Source organism: Oncorhynchus mykiss, chromosome 15 (genome assembly GCF_057628025.1).
Source record: "Oncorhynchus mykiss isolate SJ-2025 chromosome 15, ASM5762802v1, whole genome shotgun sequence".
Lineage (NCBI taxonomy): Eukaryota > Metazoa > Chordata > Actinopteri > Salmoniformes > Salmonidae > Oncorhynchus > Oncorhynchus mykiss.
In genome coordinates, this window is record NC_143036.1 from 65,490,728 (window position 1) to 65,502,578 (window position 11,851).

The 11,851-nt window shown below is 43.6% G+C and overlaps 1 protein-coding gene across 1 annotated transcript; it reads left to right on the plus strand.

Annotated features, from left to right (window-relative positions):
* Nucleotides 1-7,901: 7,901 nt before the first annotated feature.
* On the plus strand, nucleotides 7,902-10,696 carry LOC110490554 (angiopoietin-related protein 5). The gene is made up of 7 exons (XM_021563976.3): nucleotides 7,902-8,106; nucleotides 8,517-8,596; nucleotides 8,691-8,718; nucleotides 8,842-8,933; nucleotides 9,127-9,244; nucleotides 9,459-9,647; nucleotides 9,868-10,696. The coding sequence occupies exons 2-7, from the start codon at nucleotides 8,531-8,533 to the stop codon at nucleotides 10,191-10,193; spliced, it is 819 nt and encodes a 272-aa protein (XP_021419651.3). The 5' UTR covers nucleotides 7,902-8,106; nucleotides 8,517-8,530; the 3' UTR covers nucleotides 10,194-10,696.
* The last annotated feature ends 1,155 nt before the right edge of the window (nucleotides 10,697-11,851 follow it).

An 11,851-nucleotide genomic window follows, 5' to 3' on the forward strand; every position in this document is an offset into this window, starting at 1 on the left:
TGCGGTAGCGGTCTGCCTGTTCTTTTTGACAATGGAAGGCGCGCTGGAGTCTCACTTGAGTGTCTCTCCACACTTCTGTGCGCCGGAACCACTCATCAAATGCAGGTGCTTCGGTCTGGCCAGGGATCCATGGGGCCAGGGACGGCTGAAAACCCAAAACACACTGGAAGGGGGGTCAACCCAGTGGAGGAGTGACGCAGCAAGTTCTGGGCAAACTCTGCCCATCAAAGAAATCGTGCCCACTCACCCTGTCGGTCCTGACAGTGACTCCTCAGGAACCTCCCCAGCTACTGGTTCATCCTCTCCACTTGCCTGTGAGGCCGTTACCCGGGAAGTGAGGCTGACCGTGACCCTGAGCTTCTCCATGAAGGCCCTCCATACTCGTGATGTGAATTGGGGGCCACAGTCAGAGACGATGTCCTCCGGAAGGCCATAATGATGGAAGACCTGCTGGAAGAGTGCCTCAGCGACCTGGAGAGCAGTAGGGAGACCAGGAAGAGGGATTAAACAACATGACTTAGAAAATCTATCCACTACCACCAGAATGGTGCTGAAACCGCATAGGTCAGCAGTCGATCCTTTATCCCTGTGGGAACGTAGATGCACTCAGGAGGACAGTTCAGGGTTGTGGGCTCCCTCTCTGTGTCCCAGGCCACTGGACCTACGACTCGAGAGGATGTGATTATAGGTGCACTCTGGACAGAACCCTCTCCCGAATCGTAGATACAGGGCAAGGCAGCAGTCTTGATGTTCTTGGAACCTGGGCGATAGGTCAGCGTGAAGTCGAACCTGGTGAAGAAAAGTGCCTGGATGCCTGGAACACTGACGGAGTATTGGCTAAGCCAAATGGCATCCCCAAGTACTCGTAGTGGCTAGACATCCTGCTGAACGCTGTCTTCCACTCATCCCCCTCCCGGATGCAGATGAGATTATAAGCACCCCGCAGGTCCAGTTTGGTGAAGAACCGGGCCCCGAAGAGCTGTTCGATTGCTGTCGGCACCAGAGGGAGAGGGTACTGATACTTTGTGGTAAGTTCATTGGGTCCTCCGTAGTCAAGGCATGTGTGTAACCCTCCATCCTTCTTGTCCACAAAGAAGAAACCAGCAGACACAGGGGAAGTGGACGTGAAGATGCAACCTTGTTGGAGCGCCTCTTGGATGTAATCATTTATGGCCTGGGTCTCAGCCACAGACAGAGGGTAGATTCGTCTGTGCGGAGGTATTGCACCAGCAAGCAGGTCGATGGCGCAGTCCCAGGGGCGATGAGGAGGGAGACAGGTGGCGTGGGTCTTGGAGATCCTGGTATACCTCCGGGATGTTGGGCTGAAGGGCAACCACAGGACTCTCAACTCGACGTGGAACCACAGGGGATAGGGAATCAGGTCCTCCGGCATTCAGGTGACCAGTCTGTGATTCTCAACCTCGACCATGAAATGATAGGGTTATGGACTACACAGTGAGGGTGAGTGGTTGAGTTATGTGGGTGACGGTTCCGGACCCAAGAGGCCGACTATCCAGGACTTGAATCGGGAAAGGAGAGGAGAGCGGGTATAAGTTGATGTTAAGAGACGAGGCAAGGGTCTGGTCAATAAAGTTCCCAGCGGCACCGGAATCCACTAACGCCATTGACACAGTACATGAGGGACAGTTAGGTAGCGTAATGGACACCAAAAAGGGCCTAGCAGACAGTGATGAAGATGGAATACTCACTCCTGCCCTAGGCGCTGGAGTCTCACGTGACCGTCCCTCTGCTCTTGTGGATCCTGGATTTGGACAAGCCGGACACCTCTGGAGCTCATGCCCTCCTTGTCCACAGTATAGACAGCGCCCCAGCTGTATCCGTCTGCGGCGCTCTGCCGCGAACCCTACCTCCACGGGTTTTGGCTCTGATGCTGCCGAGTATTCACTTAGGGAGAGAGAGAAATGATGAGATTACTGGCGCTCCCGAAGTAGGTTATCCAGACGGATGGCCATCGCAATGAGTGCGTCCAAGGTGAGTTTGTTGTCTCGACAGGCCAATTCCGTCTGGACAGGCCAATTCCGTCTGGACCTCTCCACACAAACCTCTTCTAAATAGCGTGCGAAATGCTGGCTCATTCCACCCACTGGATGCTGCTATAGTCTGAAAGGTGAGCGCGTACTCAGCAGCTGTCTGGTTCCCCTTCCGTAAATGCGGTAGCCGTTCACTCTCCAGAGCCACTAACCAATCATGAATCCAGCTCCTCCTCTCCTCTCTCCCAGACATCCATAAACCATTCCAACGCCCGCCCAGTCAGCAGAGAAATTACGTGTACCTCTCGGTGGTGGGAGCTCCCCTCTGATGCAAAAACTAGAGTGAGCACTGAAGTAGGAAGCCACGGCATTTGGATGGTGTAACGTCATATTTATCCAGGAGGGATCGCTGACTTGAGCGTGTTGATGAATGGGCTGATGTACTGGCTCACTGGGTCGCCTGGTTGTAGAGTATCCTCCGCTGGATGAACGCCTCCCGGGTGTATTTGAGACGTTGCACACTGTGAAGAACCTCCTCCAAAGCCAATCCCAGTTATGCCAGCTGGTCAGGGTGTTGATATTAAAGAGAACCCTGTTCATTGACCGTCTGAGAGAGATTTGAATTTCCTGCTGCTTCCATGGTTTGAGTTGGTATTCTGTAACAATGACACTATGAGTCAAGGTGCAGGTGAAACATTTAATAAACAACAAACATGAAACAAGACAGCGTAACAGTGGTGAGATGCATGAAAACAGGAATAATACCAACTTGAGGAGTGAACAAAGGGAAGGGACCTACAATGAATTCCAGGTGTGACTGCTGACTACCAGTTGCGCATAATGATCAGTGCCAGGTTTACGTAATGATGATTCCCAGGACCGGTGGAGTAGACGTGACAGTGTAAGGTGGTTTGGTATAATTAAGCAATAAGGCCCGGTTGATGGAATACCACTGCTAAGTGCTGTTCTTAGGCGTGACGCAAAGTGGATCGGTTAGAAGGTAAAACAGTTCAACACCACAGGAGTAAATGGACAGACAGGAGTCATCAGGCCAGGTAGTCCTGAGGCATGGTCATGGGGCTCAGGTTCTCCAGGATGGGGGAGGGGGGACATAAAGAGAGAGAGGAGAATTAGAGGGAGTATGCCTAACACCACACTGTACAGCAGATAGGACAGACTGACCTGAGCCCACCACCACATAGGGTAGCATAGATGCTGGAGACTGAAACAGAGTGGGTTAGGGGACACTGTGGCCCGTCCAAAGTTACCCTTGGACAGGGCCAATCAGGCTGGATATAATTCCACCCATTTACCAAAGCACAGACCCAACAAGGGATATCAACAGACCACTAACGTACTACCCTGAGACATGGCCAAGTCTAGCTCACAAAATATCTCCCCCACCATATGAGCAGAGGAGCCAGTGAGTTATCGCCCGTAAAATGGTCAGGGGCAGAGAATCCCAGTGGAGAGCCAGCCAGGCAGAGACAGCAAGGCTGGTTCATCATTCCAGTGCCTTATTGCCGTTCACCTTTGCACCTCTCGGCCAGACTATGCTCAACAATAGGACTTATTCAGTAACCTTTAAGTTTTCAGTAAAGCCTTAAAGTTTGAGACAGAGTCTGCGTCTCACATAGATCGGCAGACCATTCCATAAAAGAGGAGCTCTATAGGAGAAAGCCCTGACTCCAGGTGTTTGCTTAGAAATTCTAAGAACAATAAGGAGGTCTGCATCTTGTGACTAAACTATGGTATTTCACATAAACAAAAACAATTATTTTGTGTTAATGACTATGTGGTGGAAGATGTGTTCAACACCAGAGAGAGCTCTTCAAAGATTCTGAACATAAAACACGGGCATTAAAAGTGAAATTCAAGTTTTGTAAATATACCACTTATATTTGAAAAACGTGCCAAATTGATTGATAAAAACCTATATATACTGAGTGTACAAAATATTGAGAACACCTTCCTAATATTGAGTTGCACCCCCTTTTGCCCTCAGAACAGCCTCCATTCGTCAGGGCATGGACTCTACAAAGTGTGGCTTTGGATTCTGGCCCATGTTGACTCCAATGCTTCCCACAGATGTGTCAAGTTGGCTGGATGTCCTTTGAGTGGGGGACCATTGTTGATACTCACGGGAAACTGTTGAGTGTGAAAAACCCAGCAGCGTTACAGATCCTGACACACTGAAACTGGTGCGCCTCGCACGTACTACCATACCACGTTCAAAGGCCCTTAAATATTTTGTCTTGCACATTCACCCTCTGAATGGCACACACACTGTGCACAATCCATGCCTCAAGGCTTAAAGATCCTTATTTAAACTGTCTCCTCCCCTTCAAAACCTGTCTCCTTCCCTTCAAAACCTGTCTCCTCCCCTTCATCTAAACTGATTATAGTAGATTTAACAGGTGCCATCAAAAAGGCATCATAGCTTTCAACTGGATTCACGTGGTCGGTCTTGGTCAAGGAAAAAGCATGTTCCTAATGTTTTGATGCTCAGTGCATATTGTAGCAATCCTCGCTATATGAGCCATGTTATAATTCCCACCATGTGGGTTAACCCTATTGGCGTGATGTGTAAGGTGTTTGCAGAGATTGATGTGAAGATTTGAAAGGACGTTGGCCGTCGGACAAGTCAGGAATCTTTTTTGGTTGCTCAAAGATTATGATCACTTGCCCAAAAATATAAATTAGCTATTTACATGCAGAAATGTTATATACAGTATTGCAAGCCTTTCACCTACACATAGGGGATGAACCAGAAAGATCAGTTGTGGAATTCTTTGTATTTTAGTTGTCAGTAAAAAATGTTTCGCAGAGCAGGCTTAACTTGCTTGACTAAAAAATGGGGAGGAACGAGAAAGTTCAGCTTTAGGCTGGAATTATTTGCAGTTTGGTTGTTGTTTTAAAATCACCTGCCCAATGGGGCAACCGCAGAGTAGGCTCAACTAGTACGACTGCTAAGTACACTTCCCGCAGACAATAGGGCAACTCTTAATGTCAATCCCTGGCTCACGTCCCTGCCCTGCTGTTCGGTACAATATCTTAAATGACAGTGTTTTTAATGCATTTGATTATATAATCTTGAAGCCTATTCAAAACAGCATGGGAAAGGATACTGAAGTAAAGCATAAACAGCTGTCACTTTCACAGCAAATATAAATTCACTGATTACACATGAAGGCGATATCATGACAACGTTAGCATGCACTTCTCCCATAACCATAGCCCTAACCTTAAAGAGTGACTCCCTTTAAAAAGCAACAAATCCCTTTAAAAGCGGCCTATGTGGCATCAATATGAGTCAGAAACAGTTGTTCTAGTGTCAAAATGTACTTCTAATTTTGGTCAAGTCGGAGTTTGGAACATCAGGGCGTCATAACAGGTAAATTAACGTTGGGTTTCAATTTAAAAATGTCCATTTGCCCACTAACATGGGGTGAACAGTTGTGGTGATTGCTCTCTACTCAATAGCATAGACAGTGAGACTGCCCAGCATCTACGACTCTGTTTACATAAAACAACACATTGCACATTTTTTTACTTGAGAAAAACTGTCCCAAACACCTTAGTTATAATGCAAAAAATAATTACAGATTTCTTGAGTTATCTTAGATTCATTCTGGGGATATTGAGGAAGTGAAATAGGCTACAGTGTGTCATGGTGGACAAAAATCATTAACCAAATGCAGAATCAGTCAGGAAACCTCCAAGACTGAAATTTAGTTTTTCTAACGAGCAACAGAAAAATACATGTGCCAATCGCACTTTAACCAAGTTGAAGCGTTGGCTGAACTGGGTTATTGTGAAATTGAATCATCATTTTGATAAGCTAATGTCATTGATTTGACAAAGCAAGTGAATTCTTGTCATAATTCAACATTCCAAAATCCGACATTTGCGACTGTTGGAGAAACGTCTAGTATCGCAGTAAGTTGATATTAAATACTTTTTGTGACAACTGTCAGTGACACAAGCAATAATGGAGGCAAACACATACTTAGAAAGGGAGTACTTTCCCTGGACCACAATTGAAGGACGTTGGTAGATGGTAAGTCAGCTGGTCTGGAGAAAGTCTGGTCATGCAGCAGTAGGTGAGGTCTACCTCTCCAGTGCTCAGAATGGTATTCTATGAAGCAAGATACTGTACATCTACTCAGGGTTTTCTGAAGCTAACCAGCTTCAGTTAGCTTCATGTTCCAGGTCAGGCTTAATCTGTACTACGACCTCTAGCAGGCTTGTAACTCCGCTTGCATGTCGCACACGGCTAGTCACACACCAAACTCTTCATTGAGACAATGTTAAAACATAAATCCATGGGCAAGTCAGTGCCACATTTTAATTTGTACTGAAATCAAAATTAAAGAAATAGTTATCTTGCAAATTCTGCAAGCTATGGTATGAAATAGTATTTTAGAAGTGCTGTCTTTATTGTATTACTCATTGTTAATGGTCGATTTTGGTGAGCTTATCACTGCACAACCACAAGCACCTTTCTCCTAGCTATAAAATAATTGTATTAAGTCATACAAAGGTGTTACTGTGCGTAAAGTTTAAATTGCATTCTTTCATTACTAAATGTGTAATGTGATATATTTAAGAGGAGTTAGCTGTGAGTTAGCCTGCCCCAGAGCAGGCTACTTCTGAAGGATTTGTTGCAATAGAAATTGACCTGGCTAAAAGGTGAGCCACTTTTGTAAGACCAGTTATTCCGAGTTGCTGATTTACCTCGCTAACACCTGAAACCTGCTTCGTAGGGTTACCCATCTGGTCACCTCTGAGCCTGTGTTTGGCAGGGTGTGTCAGGACAAAACATTTGTTGAGTCCTGATACCTCCACTATGGGTTCAATGCATCAAAACCAATGACATCTTTCTGCTCCAGCAAGCATTACTCATGTCAGAGTTTTTGCAGAGCAGAGTCACAGAGGATCCATCCCACTCTAGAACATTGGTGTTGGACACTGAGGATAAATCTGAGGGAAGAGCATCCACAGAACAGTGTTAGAGAAGGAACTGATCGGTCTAGAGCATAAACTGAGGAGTGTCCAAAAGTAATCAGATATATCAAAACAACGTTACTCATTTTGCGTAATCCAATGGATTATGCTACTAATTATTTTTCTTGTAATCTGTAATCAGTAACTGATTCAATTTTTCAAGAAATCCACCCAACCCTGATGCATAAATAATACCATTTGAAACGCTCTAATTGTATTTGGGGTGAAAAGGATACATCTAAAGACATTTGAGAGATAAACACAAACTTTATTTTATTCCTTGTTCATTGGACTGTGCTGGATGTATTCCTGGCGGTTTGTAATTTCCTCTAAACTCCAATATTGGATTGTTAAGAGTGTTTTCTGTGGGGGCGGGGGGGGCTGTGAGTAGCATAGCAACAGGGCTCACAGAGCCCACAATAACATTAGCACAAGCACATGGTGGTGGAGTGTTTTTTGCAACAACATTAACTATCTATCTATCATACTGAATCAGTGTCTGCAAGATCACATAATGATAGTATATTTCATAACATAACCAAATAAGGCATAGTATAACGTTACTGTAAGACAAAAAACATTTACATTTTAGGATGATTGTATGAATGGTCCAATTTGTGTCTCATACAGCAACAACTCAACAACACCTGCCACTAGGAAAAATGTGTGCTTTGATTGAAACAAAACACTAGTATTCTACAGTTTCTTAACACCATCTTCTCTACATTTGCACGCTGTACATTACTAAAAAGATCTAAATGCGTATTCCCATGAATCTGATTGAGATCAAATGGTTGGCATGCAGATGCTGCATGGACATTTCACTGGTTAAACTTGAAGAAATATAATTCACGAATGACAGTGAGAAATGTGAAGGGAGGGTGACCACAACAATTTGTGTGTAAAGTAAAGGTAAAGAAACATGTGCGCAATACATGATACAGATCTTTCCAGGAGATCAAGAGGGGCGGAACGAGGGCGGTACGGATGGTTACCTACAGATCCACCCTCTTGGCCTAAATAAATAGGCTTACAGGAAACCCTCTCTGAATAACCTTTAAACATACTGGGAGTAGACCATAGACCGTAAAGGAATACACGGGACAAGGTAGGTTTTCTCTTCACAAATCACACACATGCATGTTTCAAAATTGTGACTTTAATAACTTACATAATATGTATCCTGTGTGAAATGTCTAATGATGGCAGCATAACAAAAAGCATATACTATAACTGTTCCATTTCCCTTATTTGGTCAAACTGAATTTCAACTTTACATGTATGGTGACCACTGTGTTGTGAGTGGAGAGGGAATGGTGAGGTTTCATGTTCTCTGTGATAATGTTGTGATATTTTCCACTAGTTTGCTCAGATTTGAGATTAATTAAACATTTCCTTTTCAGTTTAATAAAATAATTTTGGTGGGATTAAAATGTTAAAGAATTGCAATATGTAATATCAATGCCACCCATAAAAAGAAAAAAGCTGACAATGTTGATCGCTTTATCTCTCTCTCAGAAAATTGTGACAAAATGTGGAATAGGATATTCTTTTGTGGACTGGTGGTCTGTCTCATCTGCCTCACTGACCAGACTCAGGTAAATATACAGTCAGTCAGCACTGAAAAACAGAGAGACGTGTTATTCCTTTAAACATGGGAGTAACCATTACTTATCTGCTGATTTTGTACAGGAACAGAAAACACCTTTAGTTGTTCGAGGTAAGTGTTTGTTTTCTTTGTTTAACTTACATTGTAAACACAAGAGACAACCATTCTTAACCTCTGACCCCTGTCCTTTTCAATGTGTTATTGTGTATGTGCATGTGTTTTTGCTAATTTCAGGGACTGATTGCACACAGATCAAAACTCTCTCCCCTCGAGCCACCAGTGGAGTGTATGTCATTCAGCCTGCAGGAGTCACATCCCCCTTTATGGTATGGAAACATCTAAATTTATAGGCCAGGTACTATATCTACAGTTGTCATTTGGTTACACAGCCACACAGGGGAAGTAAAGCTTAGCTATGGAATGTTGAAGGTGTCGCCAGGCTTGCCAGAGTTACTGGAATTCCACAGGGTTCCAACAAAACAATTTGTTGATTCAAAAGTATATTTACATTGTATACAGGTGTATTGTGAGATGCTGGCGGACGGAGGCTGGACAGTCTTTCAAATGCGCACTGGGGCAGAGGTTCTTTTCAACAAGACGTGGGCTGAATACGAACAAGGCTTTGGGAGTTTACAGAGTAAGGAAGGGTCCCTCTAAACACCACATATTCCACCAGCAACGGATACTGAGAACTGTGTAGTTTGCTGAGCCATTGTTAGACTAATTGAAATACATTTTTCTCGATAATGCTCATGTTTACTTCTAAGTCAAATTATCCCCATAATGCAGTGCATTTACTTTAAGTATGTTTTTCACTTCTCAATTCAGTTCTCTTTCCTGTTGTTTCCTAGAGGACCACTGGCTGGGTCTGAGTAAGCTGTTTGCTCTAACCAAGGGGGGCAGGGGGCGGAGTTCGACTATGCGTGTCAACCTGTGGGACTTTGAAGGGGGCACTGCCTTCGCTGAGTACAGTGACTTCCGTCTGGGCACGGAGAAGGAGAGCTACCAGCTGAACGTTGGAGCCTACAAGGGCAACGCAGGTAACAGTTAATTTCAACAGCCTAAGGTGACAGGGGTCATATTATTTACTTCAGTGTTCTAGTTATTTCACATTTGGTGGCAGCTACACATCACACATATGTCATATGATATGTATGCTGGGTTGATATTCTTAAATGGTGTATGCTTTGGAAGTCAATACAATCAAGAGTGAAGTAGAACTGCAGTATTCTCTCTTCATCCCTCCCTGTCTCTCCGTAGGTGATGCCATCCGTGGGAAATACACAGGCATTGACCAGAACGGCTTTGGCTTCAGCACAACCGACAAGGACAATGACGGCTGTTCACCCTGCATCTTTGGCGACATCGCCGTGGACAAGTGCAGCTTCTCGGAGGGAGGAGGAGGGTGGTGGTACAGCCGCTGTGGCTCTGCCAGCCTGAACGGAGACTGGCACCCCGCCGGCGAACACATCGGCTGGGCCTCCGGCCTCCACTGGGAGACCTGGAAAGGACCTGCTCCATACTCGGCCCGAGCCAGCCGCATGATGATCAAGTCTGTGTGGAAGAAGATTATTACAGCAAACTAACACAAAAACGAATCATTAAAAAAAACAATTTAATAAACTGAAATAAAACTATTAACAAGGCAAGGTTTGACAAACAAAACTATACTGAAACTATTATCTTTAACTTACTAAAATAAAATAAAAACAGTTGACCAGTTAAAAGGTCTATAAGCACAACATGGTCACAGTCACCATGTTTTCAGTGAAGATAAGTTTTATTTGTTGCACTGCCACAAATCTGCATATCTAATGTGAACAGTTTAAATAGTTTGACATAACTTATAGTCTAGAATGTTGATATTGTATGCGTTTTCAAATATAATTATCTTTAGAATATTTGTTTAGCACACACTTAGCCCATACATACTTTGCCCAAATTCAGACACCATTATTTTGCCCTGTAAACATGATTGAACTCACACATTCAAAGCTCTGTGTTTAAAGTGAAATAAAAAGTTGTACTCATTGCATATTAAATCATTCATGGTTTCTCATCATAGAATAAATAGGTTGTTGTTCTCCTACCCTAGAAGCCTGGTTTCTAGCTTTGATTGAATCGGGATATTTAGCTTTGTTACACATTGCTACATTAATCCCGGGGCTCACTTGAAAAAGAGATCTCAATGTGACTGATCATGGTTAAATAAAGCATAAAAAGAATGAAGACTTCAACTTTGATGAACAGATTATGATGAACAAATCAGCATACCCTGTTGTGCCTACTACAACTCTTTGAACATGATGTGACATTTCAGATAAAGCAGAGCAATTAGAAGAAAGTCTTCATCAACAATTTAATTTATGTTTCAAATTAATGCAACCCACTTTGTCACCTGTAGGAGTCTCACTCAGCATACATGTGATTTCTTTACACAGTGTCCTGAAGAGATAATTATGCACGCGCACACACACGCATACACAAAGAGGTATTGTAACATGTAACAACTATTTTTATTGTGACGTATTATATTGAGGTATTAACCCAGAATAACCCAGAATGAGGACTAAATGGAGTAACGGACATCGAACATTCTCAAGTGGTCATGTCTTTTGACTTACCTTCCTTCTTTCTCTCCTCTTTCTCTCTCTTCTGGAAGACTTTGCCATCCGGCTGCTCCTTCCATCGCACAGATGCACCTCCATCTGTCTTGGTGATCTCTGCCTGTATCTAAAAACAACATGGACGACAAATGCTGTATAAAGATGTGATCCACAGAAAATGTTGTGTTGTGACAAGGTAGGGGTGGTATACAGAAGATAGCCCTATTTTGGTAAAAGACCAAGTCCATTTTATGGCAAGAACAGCTCAAATAAGCAAAGAGAAACGACAGTCCATCATTACTTTAAGACATGAAGATCAGTTAATCCGGAAAATGTCAAGAACTTTTAAAGTTTCTTCAAATGCAGTCGCAAAAGTTGTCTCTATCTTCTTGCCGTTTGTGCTGTTGTCTGTGCCCAATATTGTTTGTACCATGTTTTGTGCTGCTACCACGTTGTGTTGCTACCATGTTGTTGTTATGTTGTGTTGCTACCATGCTGCGTTGTCATGTGTTGCTGCCTTGCTATGTTGTTGTCTTAGGTCTCTATTTATGTAGCGTTTTGTTGTCTCTCTTGTCGTGATGTGTTTTGTCCTACATTTATATTTTAAATATATATTTTTAATCCCAGGCCTTTTACCT